Source organism: Falco naumanni, chromosome 7 (assembly GCF_017639655.2).
Source record: "Falco naumanni isolate bFalNau1 chromosome 7, bFalNau1.pat, whole genome shotgun sequence".
In the NCBI taxonomy this organism is placed as follows: domain Eukaryota; kingdom Metazoa; phylum Chordata; class Aves; order Falconiformes; family Falconidae; genus Falco; species Falco naumanni.
In genome coordinates, this window is record NC_054060.1 from 38,232,057 (window position 1) to 38,245,228 (window position 13,172).

The 13,172-nt window shown below is 45.7% G+C and overlaps 1 protein-coding gene across 1 annotated transcript in view; it reads right to left on the bottom strand.

The window, feature by feature from the left end:
* Positions 1 to 11,237, bottom strand: part of EML1 (EMAP like 1) — a 130,592-nt gene extending 119,355 nt beyond the window's left edge. The window contains exon 1 of the mRNA XM_040599795.1: positions 11,020 to 11,237. Coding sequence (XP_040455729.1) covers positions 11,020 to 11,047 — 28 coding nt within the window. The 5' untranslated portion in view covers positions 11,048 to 11,237. The remainder of the gene's footprint in view (positions 1 to 11,019) is intronic.
* Between the last annotated feature and the right edge of the window lie 1,935 nt (positions 11,238 to 13,172).

The window sequence follows — 13,172 nt, forward strand, 5'->3', positions numbered from 1 at the left end:
TGGATTGCAATCTCATGCCCGAGTCAGATGGGTGTGAGAAGGCCAGCTGGCTGTTGTAGCTACAGGGTGAACCTGGGAATCTCTCATTTGGGGTAGAAGAGCTGTAGGAAATGATATATTTAGTGTCCCAGGACCAAGCTGCCTGTATCAGAGGTGTTTGTGTGCAAGGCTATCGACACTGTAGAGTATCTCCAAACAACTGGTAAAGTATCTAATTATTATAACAAGTATGCTTATTGCTAAAGATCTAGTTATGAGGTGTCAGAGTATTTTGTATTTTATGACATATGTGTTTCCAATAAGCTGTTTATAACATCACAGCTTCACCTGCTGGAAATATTGAACATGGTAAAGAATGCAATTCCAGGAAGCACAATTTCAGGCTAAGTCAACTTGAAAATCTGGATGCTGGGAACTGGATTGTATCTGTGCCTCAGCTTCAGAGTAGTTCTCGAAGGGAGAATTTCTGCTCCACGAGCAACTATGAAACCCAAGATTTTCACAAATGGTCACTGATGGCACATTCCTCATGTCCTCATTCTGGACCAGAGACCATGGATCTGATTTACAGACATGCCCAACACTCAGAGCTGTCAATGAAGTTTGAATATATGCAATATGGTGCTGTGTGCTCTGAAAGGAGAGCTCCTCAGCATCTGCGATGAGACACCCTCATCACTAGGAATTGGTTTTGGCTTAATCTTGATGAGCCTCAGTCCCTCTCATATAAACTCTGAGTAACACCAACATGTGGCTGTGACTTAGTGCTAAGTCATATCTAGCAGTGATTCAGTAGGGGAAATACAAAACATTCACTGAGTTTTAATTAGGTACAAATATAAATATATTTCTGTGAGCAATCGTGCTGGGATGAAGTATGACTGGTGGACAGTGCTTCCCACGCACCACGAGAGCGCTTGCTGGTGAGGTGTCACCCAGCAAAGCTCACCAGCTGCACTGCACAGGGCTCAGGCTGTCTTGAGAAGAACTGAGCCGACCCACCCACAGTCTGTACCTATGGATCAGGTGGGTAAAAGTATTTCTGAGATTTTAGGAGTCGTGATCCAAATTCATTGGAGTGAATGGAAAGGCTCCTCTTGACTCCAAGGGGTCTAGATCAGGCTTCTAAAGCTCTTCCTTCCCCCAGAGAGGAGGAAATGCACAAATTATAAATTTAACCTGAAGTTAGGTCCTTCTTAATCCCTGTGATACAATCAAGTACAATCAGGGCCCCTCAGCTTGCTGCCACTTTTTCAGATTTTTGAGTATCTGTGGAAAATATTTAGGTGTTCAGACATTGCGTGCTTTTACTTCTCTGTTGCATCAGCAAGGCATCTTCAGGCAATTTGTTTAGCTACGACAGTTTTCACCCAACCCCAGCTTCAGGCTGGAGACCCTTTGCCCAGGTAACTGGCTGCCTGCTGGGGTTCAACACGGTTTTACAACACAGGGAGCTGCTGAAGTGCAGGGTCATTCTCTCATCAGAGCTTCTGGAGCAAAGCAGGAATGACCATGCCCATCCGAGGGGACTGGGAGGGTGGCCATGCACACAAATATGCCTCAGCCCACAGCCCTGGGGCTCCTCTCACACTGCTGGTTGCAGCAGCAAGGATATTACCATTTTCACAGTCCTTTTATTGGTTCCTGGGAAGTGTTCTGGGTGCACTGCATGATTGAGGGGGACTGGCAAAGCCATGGTATATCCCGCAGCTCCACAAAGAGCACATCACAAAGGATGTGTGTGCACGTGTGCTGTGTAGGCAGCAAGTAAGTATGTTTACCTGCAAAATAGGTGAAAACTGCATGAAATGCCAAGATTGGCCTGTGGATTTATGAAGGGATTGTGGACCTAAACCTTTCAAACATCTCTCCAAACTCTTCATTTCATGCCCTCACACTAGGTGGTGTGGATGAAAGCCTTTGCTCTCCCAAGGAGCACTCAAGCGGTGGAAACATAAGCCATGCAAACGGTGCCGAGAGCGGTGATGGGCTGCTGGGGGGTTCCTGCTCGAGCGGTGGGGAGGAGCTGTCAGAGATGACCAAGCCATTGGCACTTCTCTGAAATGCTCCTGTTACCTGTGATGGAGACAACATTATACTTTCCTAAATCTTCTTGGGATTTGTTTTGACTCCTCAAGGGCCAGAGCCAATTTACTGAGCCACAAAAGTTTGGAGTCACCTGAGGCTTGCTTGCAGAGGCAGGCTTTTCCTCCAAAAGCAGTTTCTGTGATTGACAGCTCACATGCAGAAACAGAGAGCAGCTCTGACCAGTTCCCACATCCCCCACTGACTCAATGGTGACTTCAGCTGCTCTGTGAAACCCAGGTCTCCTTCGGGGAACTGATCCTGGGCACTATCAACAGGTCCATGCCCAGCGCTTGGCATCTGTCAGGACCCCACTCCTCTGCCCTAGAGTTTCTTTCCTGAAAGGAAGAAAGCATTTGGGGGACCTTGCCAGTCTTTTAGATGAGTTTTTAGAGGAGGTTTGAAATCAAAGGGAATCAACAATGCTACAAATTTAACTGTGGAAACCACTATGTGTGGTGAGGGAGCTGATCATAGACAGTAAAGAAAGAAATGACAGGGACAGAGAACCCACTGAATATGGGGATGAGAGACTGGGCACTCACCAGGTTGGTGGTAGGGCGAACTGGACATGTAGTTTGGAGTCTGAACGGCAAAATAAGGGAAGGGTGCACCACCCTCTAAATTACTGCCTGTAAAACGGGTCTGTAGAAAGACAGGGCTCCAGATAGCAAGGAGCAAATATTAAATGCAATTATGGCTTCTAAATGCCAATGGCTTAACACAGACTATGTTGGAAATGCTGCAGATGTTATGAGGCATGGAGGAGAGGAGGAGGAAAAACACATCACTTGTTTTTTGCATGCCTTATGTTACTGTAAACATCATGGAATGACACTGTTCAGAAATGCACCGTAGAGCCTGTCCAAGTGCTCTTGCTCACAGACCCTACAGCTACAGCTTCCAGCTTTTTCTACAGATAAGCAAAATCCTCCTGTCAGTAACGGGGGTGGGGAAGAGGAGCACCTGGGAGCTATGTAGCATCTTCCGTATTTCCTTAACTAGATCCTCAGCCAGCATCCCAGCTGCAACCTTTCATGTTGACTTCAGCTGTCTCTGCCTGCCTGAAAGAGTTCTTCTCCTTCAGCATTGCCCCTCAAAAAAAGAAAAAAAAGAAAAAAAAGAAAAGAAAAAAAAAGAGAGAGAGAAAGGAAAAAAAGAAAATAAATCCTCTCTTACTCCTAGATATGATTTCAGTACATTTTTGCAAACTCCAGCTTCTGAAAATGGGCGTTAATGTCTCTGCTCGCTCAAATACCTGCCGCTTGGAGCCCCAGTAGCACTTAGCACACATACATTGTGCTGCAGAAACACAGCGAGCAGGCACAGCCCCTGCCTGCCAGCCAAACATTTAGCCTAGTCCACAGAGGGACACCTCACCTGCTACGCTTCAAATGCAGATGCTGAAGATGCAGCCTAACCCTGCGCCTTTGCTCAGGACACTCCTGGAACACAGTCAGCTCCCACCTAACTACCACCAAGACCCAGGAACAGGACACTCATGTGCCACTGCTGCCACACTGTCTGCAGCAAACCTCTGAAATGAAGCATATGGACTGTCACGGGGGGGACACCACTCAGGGTCTCCGAGCCTGGCCCACCCAAACTGCTCGTCCTGGCCACCCGGGCTGCCAAGCAGGGCAGGGCTGGGGTTCCTAGGGCTGTGCTTACTCCTAAGCAAAACGTTGGGTGAGAAAAAGGGAGTCGGCAGCAGAGTTAGTCTTTTTCCCTAATTCCAGAGGTTGCAAAATTTGAACCTAGTTTGAAGAAATAATTTTATGACTAGCGGATGGGGCTTGTACTACACAGCTCTGTACAGGTATGCTACGTTTGGCTGAGCTGGGCTAAACCGTTGTTGAGAACAAGCCTGGCTGTGACAGAAAGCAGCTCCTTCCCTCTTTGCTTTTGATGACAAAGAAGCAGCTTTGCCATCTGTGGCCTTTTACACAAGTGCAAATGGGGAGTTGCTCTGAGCCCTCCGACTCTCCACCTTTCCCAGCACTGAAGCAACTGCTGTGTGGGTTTGGGAGGCCTCAGATTTCTCCCAAATGGAAAAGCACTTTTTTCCCCAACAAAAGATCTGAGAAGGTGGAAGGCTGGGCTACTGCAGCCTCAGGGCTTTGAAATCCATGTTTGAACCTGGCAGTGCCTCCTCAGCAGGGAGCCCTTTCACCAAGGCTCAGCCCTCAGCAGCCTGTGAAGCAGGAAAATTTAACTCAAGTGATTTTAACTCTTTAAAGACTGTTGGCTTAATATTTTGGATCGTGGGGCTGTCTTGAAATGCCTCATGGGCAGGGAGGGTTTTCCAGGTGTGCCTCTGGCAGGGTCCCAACCCTGTGTCTTAGTGGGGCTTGCTTGTCACCATAAACCTGCTCCTAGGAGGTTTCTTGCAAAGCATAAGTTCCTGAGACACTAGAGCCACTCATTTTACTTTGCATATTTGCCTGATCCTCATGTTCCAAAACCTGTTCAAAACCTTTAAAAAGTAATGCTTTCTTTGTTATCATGGGTGTTTGCCCCCTCAACGCACAGCCTCCGCTGTTCGAGGCACTGCTCAGGCAGATCTGGGAGCCACAGCATCTCCAGGTGGAGCTGCAGAGCGAGTCAGCAGGAGAATTCCCAGCTGCCAAGAAAATTAGGGGAATTCAGTTTCATTTGCATCAAACTGGGCCAAGGAACTCAGATATTATATTTGGGTTTATTTTACCCAAACATTCCAAGAATTCTTGCCTTACTTCCCATTCAATTTCAGTTTTCAAAATGTAGTTTTTAAAATTATTAATATATTGAAGTTGATGTTGACAAAATGTTGTGGTTTGATTTGGTGACCTCTGCATTTTGTGATGGAAGAACTCTCTAGTGGAAAATTTGTGACTGGTTCTAAGTCTTAATGTTTATCTTCTGACTTGACTTTCCAAATGTAAAAGGAAATTAGTTTGCCAGGGGGTACATACATGAAAATAGGAGTTTCTGTGTCATGTTCATCAGTTACAAACCCTGTTAAATAATAGTGTTCCAGGTTCTCATCACTTTGCAAAATATATGCTTAAAATACTATGATGATAATCATCCCCATGCACTCGGCACTGGTGATGCTGCATCTCAAACCCCGGGTTCAGTTTTGGGCCCCTCACCACAAGAGGGACGTAGAGGTGCTGGAGCATGTCCAAGGAAGGGCAATGAAGCCGGTGAAGGGTCTGGAGCACAGGTTTTATGAGGAGCAGCTGAGGGAACTGGGGTTGTTTAGCCTGGAGAGGAGGAGGCTCAGGGGGGACCTTATCGCTCTCTACAACTGCCTGACAGGAGGCTGTAGGCAAGTGGGGGTCAGTCTCTTCTCCCTAATAACAAGTGGTAGGACAAGAGGAAATGGACCCAAGTTGTGCCAGGGCAGGTTTAGATCAGATATTAGGAAAAATTTCTTCAGTGAAAGGGTTGTCCAGCACTGGCACAGGCTGCCCAGGGAGGTGGTGGAATCACCACCCCTGGAGGTATTTGGAAGATGTGTAGATGTGGTGCTTATGGACATTGGTGGACTTGGCAGTGTTAGTTTTACAGTTGGACTTGATGATCCTAAAGGTCTTTTCCAACCTAAATGATTCTATGATTCTATCCAAAACTGGAGCAGGCAGAGAGCAGGATCCTGTGGGATTTCCTCTCCGTCTCTCCCTGGGACAGGACTTTCCCCACACCCAAGCTGATGGAGGACAGGCTGCTGGGTCTAGTGAGCATGGCAGAGAGCTCTTGGGAAAAGAGGGGGGAGCATGCAGGCCACAGGAAATCCCCTGGGATTTCAGCCAAACCAGATGAAACTGCCTCATGGATAGGATGCTCTCCAATGGAAAGTCACATGCAGAGATGAAATCTTCCCCAGTGAGCCGGGATCAATCAGTAGCTGAAGCAAGAGCACAACCCACTATTAGGAAAAATTTCTTCACCAGAAGGCTTACCAAGCACTGGCACAGGCTGCCCAGGGAAGTGGTTCAGTCACCATCCCTGGAGGTATTTAAAAGATGTGTACGTATGGTACTTAGGGAAATGGTTTAGTGATGGGCTTGGCAGTGCTAAGTTAAAGGTTGGACTTGATCTTAAATTCTTTTCTACCCTAAATAATTCTGTGATTCTATGATTCTAAATGGGGTAAATGCTGGCATTTGGAAGTGCTTCTTTCTTGAAGATTTATAGTGACCATCAGACATTTTTACCTTCCCTCTTTAAGATGTTTGGCTCAGTCATGTCCATTGCCACTGCAGAGCATCTTTAAATGACTTGGCATGCAGCAAGTTAGCCAAGAGCAAGACTGAACTCCTATACCTTGAGCTGAAATCCCTAGACAGACTTCAGGCAACCTAACTTCTGTGACCTGAGCAAGGCTGCACAGCTTCAATGACAGTGATTCGGTGGTAGTCATTCACAGTCACTCTTCATTCGGGTTTCACCCCATCCTTTCCCAAAGCTGAAAGCTTTATATGGTTTTTTTTGTTTATAAGTGTACTGACTGCAAGATTGCTCATGCCTCGCTGTGCAAAGCTAGCTCTGCAGGCATGGGAGCCCCAGAACCCTGGCCTCACCTTCCCCTTGGGGGATGCTCCTGGGGGGCTTCAAGCCTGCAAGCCAGTGTGCTGGGGGTTTTAGTGGGGTCACAAGCTACCATTCATCCTGCAGACTGCTCTCTTGAAATGCTTGAGATGTGCCATTACCTTTCTAACCTGCAGCAGGTAGCTGGGTTGATAGACTGGGGAAGCATTTAGACTCCCCTGCTTACCCCCAAGCACTAAACGCAGCCTGCACACCAGTTCTGAAAGTGTTTTCAGTGTGATGCTTTTACTTAGGGTCTCATCCTGCAAACAGTAGTTAGTGTTCAGTGGGACCACTCACATGACATTAGTTTCTGAGTCAAGACCGTTTACCTAAGGTCTAGACTGCAAAGTAGAATCAGTACTCCAGCCCTAAGGGGAACAGTTTTATCTGCAAAAAGCTGGACAATTTTTACCAAATCTGATGAAAGATTAATTTAAAGCATAATCCTATTCTGAGTACTTGAAAGTAGGGCAATTTTATTTGACAGGAGTACTGCTCATGCATGTGCTGAGTCATTTCTAATGATTTTTTTGTTACAAAAATATGTTTATGCCATATTTTATTCCCAGTGGCTGTCTAGGGACAGCCCAGCATGGAAGACAGAGGTCTCGCCCACTAGCAGCCTCTCTGGCTGAGCCAGATGGACTCCCCGTGACCGTGCAGAGCATGTGTTGAATTTCAGGAAGTCTAAATTCCTGTAGGCTTCTGGGATATCCTGATTCTGAACACACCGATTTTAACAAATTGGGTCCAGCCTGTCTTAAAAGCATGTTTGAAATGTGTAATTTTAGCTTTGAAAGGAAGTACTTAGCTAAACAGGCAGGAATATACTTCAGATGAAAGGTCTTGTTTCCTCCTCTATTGAAATGAGGCCAATAAAAGTTTGAGAGGAATTTTAAGGAAATTGGGTTAGATTCGCATGCCACCTGCTGCAGAACAAGCTACATCAATTCTGTTTCTTCCCTTCTTCGCCCTGTTGTAGTGAATAGCAGGGAAAGTATGTACATATGAGACTGCCAGTGTCTGAATAGCTACTCCTTCTTCAACGATATGATCTTCACCTATTACGGCCGAATACCTTGTATTATCACAGCACTGATGTTATCCACAAAAAAGTTACCCATGCCTTTCAAAGTTAGTCTGTGGCTGAAACAAGAAACAAGACAATAAGGAAAGAGGCACTTTAGGAACCTTTGCATGACTTCAGAGGGTTTGCTGAAGTCAAAAGGATTGTGTTAAGAACCAGAACCACCATGACTCCTACAGTCCTAATCAAAATGCTGGGTGCGTGAAAAGCTGTTCAGTTGTACAGAGACTGAATTATGTCTCCTTACAAGAGAAAAATAATACACACAAGAGGAAGCACTTAAATAATTGATGTACTTTTCCTTTATCTGCATGTAGGAATGACAGGAAATCTATGCAGCTGGCACTAATGGATAGCATCAGTATGTCAATAATTGCTAACCAGAAAGAAATAGGAATGCATTTGTCCTGAAGTGACTGATCTTTCTTCTTTATCTCCCCATGTTACAATGGGAAATTAATAGTGTAAATTTTAGAATTCTGTTCACTAGTAGATCATTTTGATAGTGACACTTTCAAGTGCCTTTTTTGGTATGAATTCAGTCCAAAATGACTGTACACTTGCTTGCGTTTAATCTGCAGTCTGACATCTAGGATCCTTTTGTCTTTTGTGCTACATTCAAACAACAAAATAAAACTTTGTTTGTATCATATGTTTAATTTTCCCTTCCACATCAGCAAAAGGGTGCAGCCATGCTGGAATTAAACATAAATCAGAGATTTAAAAACACCCAGTACTTTCATCCTGAAAAACTGCATAACAATTTCCAGCTTAGAAGTAGGATACTCTTACTGAATAAAGCTTCTTGTTGAAAAATTATTGGTATATTGACCCATTCATATCCAGTTATTTAATTCAAAGGTTGTATTCAGAAGTTCCTTCTGAGTTGCTTATTCCAGGGAACAATTCCGCAGCTGTTCTTGCTACATTTTTGTGTAGGCTGAAAGTAGTCTAAAAATTCTGGCATTAATTTACTGCAACTACAAACGGCAGTTCTCCAGGTTGTTCAGGAGGCATACACTTTGCGAAAAGGTTCATGAAGCAATACATACACTTGCCACTAATATTGTGCTTTGGCTAAATTTCTTTATAGCTGTGTGCATGTGTATACACAAACGCCTGTCTACATCTGTACAGCAGGGCTCTGGATTCTAGCCTCATTGTGATGCTGATGGTATCTGTCACTGCAACAACTTTTTGCAGCTATATTATCTGGCTGCATTCAAACCCAAAGATTTTATAAGTACACCACCAGCCTTACTGCGCTCATTGGATTCAGCAAAGTGGTATTTCTGCACTAGCAGGCACTAATGATTATTTTTAGAAAGCTTAATGCTGATTTTTTGCATCCCTTTTTATGGAGTTTTTACTGCTAAAGTTTTAAACTCTGAACTAGATAGTATAAGAGCAATAACCACAAAGAGCATGATGTGATTTCAAAATACCTTAACATGAAAAGCAAGCTATCAGCCACTGGTTCACTAAAATTGCTTAATAAATGCACAGGGGAGCTACCATTTCTATGCCCAGTGCTGGTTTTGTGTATATTTATATACGCATATATGCACACACACTTCTATACATACATGAACCAGAAAATTATGCAAGGTCTGTGCAGCGGACAACCACTTGGCTTGATTGGCCGTCCGTGCTCGGTGCGGGGCAGGGCGGCAGGAGGCAGGGTGAGTCCCGCTGGGCTGGAGGCAGGGTCAGCTCCAGCTGGGGGACATGGCAGGATTATTGGGGGAACAGAGAAATGAACCTTTCCCCTGTGTATGCTGGCACATTTCCGATCCACGTACACATCTAAACATCACTTTACCTAAACTTTTCATTCCCGCCCATAACAAACTGCTTCATTCCCTCAAATCATGCATCTATAAACGCTTTTCTGGAGGAAACTTCCTTAGTCCTCTCAGCAGCAAAGGTAATTGAGGTGTCAGTAACTTATGCACACAACATGCCATGCATGCACAATATCAGTTTCATCATTAATACCAGATGCCAGCTAAATACTGTCACTGTCACCCTGAAATACCCAACCCCCAACTCAGAGTGCTTAACAAGCAAACTGAAGTCAGGCCCTTAAAATCAAAGCCTGAAGAAGGGAAGCTTTGCTGGTTAACAGATCAGCCCTTTGAGAAGGGAAGCGAGAAATACTCATCTTCATCTCTCCTCTCTTTAGACAACGATAGCAACAGCACAGGGAATTGCGCCTGATGCAGTTCGCTCTGCACCGTATACATAATTTACAGTTTTCCACTCTGGTTTTGAGTGTGCATTTGTGGACATGAGATTGTTTTTGTAAAAGGAAAGCAGAGAGACAAGGGAAAAAAAAAACACTGCAGCAGCCTTCTTCCCCAGCCTCACTTTTTAGCCCACATCCTCATCTCTGACACACAGCCTTCACAGGCCAGTGAAACAGGAGTGCTGCACAGTATGTGTATGTATATATGTATATATACACATATGAGAAAAGAGAAATGCTTGCCACAGTTAAAGGAAAAAAGAAAAAAAAAAAATGATGTTTTCAATGGTCCATCTCTTTATTAGCAAAATGCCTTGGCACAGAGTCACTCTAGCATTTTGACAAGTTTCCTTTTGTGCAGTATAGTGAGTGTTTACAATTCCTCTAGAAGTTAAAAAAAAACAACAACCAGCTGAGAAACATGCTTCTTGCTGATGTGTCCTCCTGCTCAGTGAAGTTTGACATATACAGCCATCAGTGCTAGTAAAGGACTCCTTCCCAGATATAGGCAAAACATGTAAGGCACTTATTTTGAAAATAAGGTACATTTCTATTTCCTTTCAGCAAATAAACCCTTCAAATTACATTTATCTGCCCCTTGCTGCGTCCATTACCATCCGGGAAGGTTTATCAAGGCATGAACAGGACACGTACACAGCGCGCTTGGTGCGGCAGGACCCATCCCCAGAAACTCTCCTTCGGGAGCTCGAGACTATGTACATCGATACCATCATCTCTCCGGACACAGGCACTTCAGACCATCTGGCTGAATTACTAAACCCTTCCTCCTTTCCAGCCCCTGTGCCTTTAGAGAAAAACCAGGCGTTACCACCCACTCCAGCCCTCCACCATGAACTCTTAAGGGACTGCACCAGGATCTGCAGTGGTTGCAGGGAGTTTCTCCTCTCCCTGCTGCGGCTCCGACTCCCTTCAAAAGCAAGCAGCTTCGCGTGTGACTTTGCAATCTGAGAATGTGAACTAGTCGACAGGACACCGGGGTAAATATAAATCTGGCGCTTACCCACAGGCAGTCCCTCGCAGTCTGACATCGTGCAAGAAGTCCTCCTCACCGGGGGCTTAGGAAAACCACGGCAGGACCGCACGCGTGGGTCCTTCTGCTTGCAAAGGCGGGGGGAAAATAATATCTAAAAATTTACAGCTACCCTTCTCTTACACTGTACATCTACCCACCCAGAGAGCTGTAGCAACCGTCCCGTCCCTGCCTTCTCATTATGGGATGTAAAGATAAGAATGTGCTTTTGTGCCAAAAGAGTGTGCTATTGGTGGATAAATTTGTTGTCATCCCTCCCCTTTGCAGAGTTTCCTCTTTAATGTCACAGAGGCACATTACCCTGTCGGAAAGGCCATCGAATATTTATGAAACGGCTTTTAAGAGCTAAGCCGCAAATCTGCGCTGGAGAACTGGGCTAATTGCTGCGCAGTGGGGTTGGTGGTGGGAGCCACACTGCTGGGGCACTCCTGCTGCCCGGGGGGGCTGCAGTGGGGAGGTGGTGGGCTGGGGGATATGCTCTGGCATCTTGCTCTGTACCTTCTCTGTCTGCAGGTTAAATAAGGGTCTGAGCAGAAATACTACTGGAGAGGGGGCAGGAGCCAGGGTGTATCTGTTTAAGAGGGAAGGAGGAAAAAAATTATCTTCTGCTTATAATGTACTACCCAAGAAATAGTTTTTGTGATGCTGTTGCTAAAGGCTGCTTCGTGGTATATAGTATTATTGTGAGTGCAGCTTTCTCTGTAACTTCATGACTTTTGCTTGCTTAAAATATGCCACTTTAATGCTGCCTTAGTGAAGCATTTTGTGGCTGCTTCTGCAAACTATTTTTTTAATCCTTGGGAATGTTTATGTGGGATTTGCTTGGAATGAGATTTCCAGACCGGTCCAGTCAGTAAAGAGTACCCCTGAGCACCGGTCTGTTCATTATGCACCTTAAAGAAGTGCAAGCAAAGGCTCTGGTGGCGTTAGAGCCATGGTGGGCTTGGCAGAGATGTGCAGGACCTGGTGGGTGCCCTCAGCACCCAGAGGGTAGTTTGCTGCCACTTTTTCTCCCAGGAACAATCTGGGACAGCCTGAACTTAACCTGACACAGATCTTTAGTGTCTGAGCCCTTCACAAACGTTGGGCTTTCAGACCCAGAGCCTGTATGAGGGCTGGGAGGAGAGGGAGGCAAGGGGAGCTCTGATGGGGGGCTCTGGGAAGTGCTTCCCTGTGGCCAGACACAGCCCCTGGGGGAAATGAGCCATCAGAGCCCCAGGGGACACCTTTCTTCAAAATGCCTTGAAGGAAAAAAGGCTTATTTTAGATGAAGTATACTAGGAGCTCCATGTGCTCAGCACCTCTGAAAAATCTGGGTTGGTTTTACTTCGATGCTTCAGTCTAAGCACCCCTAAGCTGACACTGCTGGCCCTACCTGCTTTCCCTCTGAAGAGAAGCCTTTTAATAGTCTGCTGGTTACTCAGCAGCATAGCTAGCCAGGATTCAATTCAGGATGACAGGCCAGTGACTAAGCAGCTGAAATAGCTGCAAATGTAGACAGTTACACGTTCCCAAAATCATCCCTCAGGCTGCCTGCGTGGAGTCAGGCAAGCGGGGCTGGGGTGTCCCACAGCCACTGGTGTCTGCCAGCATGAAGATCGGTGCAACAGGGATATTCAGGGGTGTAAGGCTCACCTGGGTGGCAGCTCTGAGGAGAATTAGAGCCTCAGGCTTTTTGCCAAGGTGCTGTACAAGAAGTGCAAGGCATCGTGCTTAGCCTCTCCATCCTGCTGCCACCCACAAATCCAAGGAGTGGTCTGTGGCTATTCTGGAAGACGGGGAGATTTGGAGATGTCTGGTCTGTCTCAGTCTCAGTACACATCTGGGAAGGGAAGAAGGCCTAAATCAGACCAGAGGACTTTTCTTCCAGTGCAGTTTCACTGCAGAAACATATTGCTCCAATGTGTGTGAATCAAAGCTTCCTTAGCTCGACCCTGTGCAAACTCAGTCTCCCAGTTCTGCAAGCATTTATGTGCCAATTTAACTTCAAGCCCCCACTGAAGTTCCTGGAACTACTCAGGGCTACAAAGTTAAACACATGCGTAAGTATTTGCAGGATCAAGGGCTCGCCATTCCTGTATTCATGGAGCAAACAGCTGCAGCTGATTTTGAAGTTACCTCTC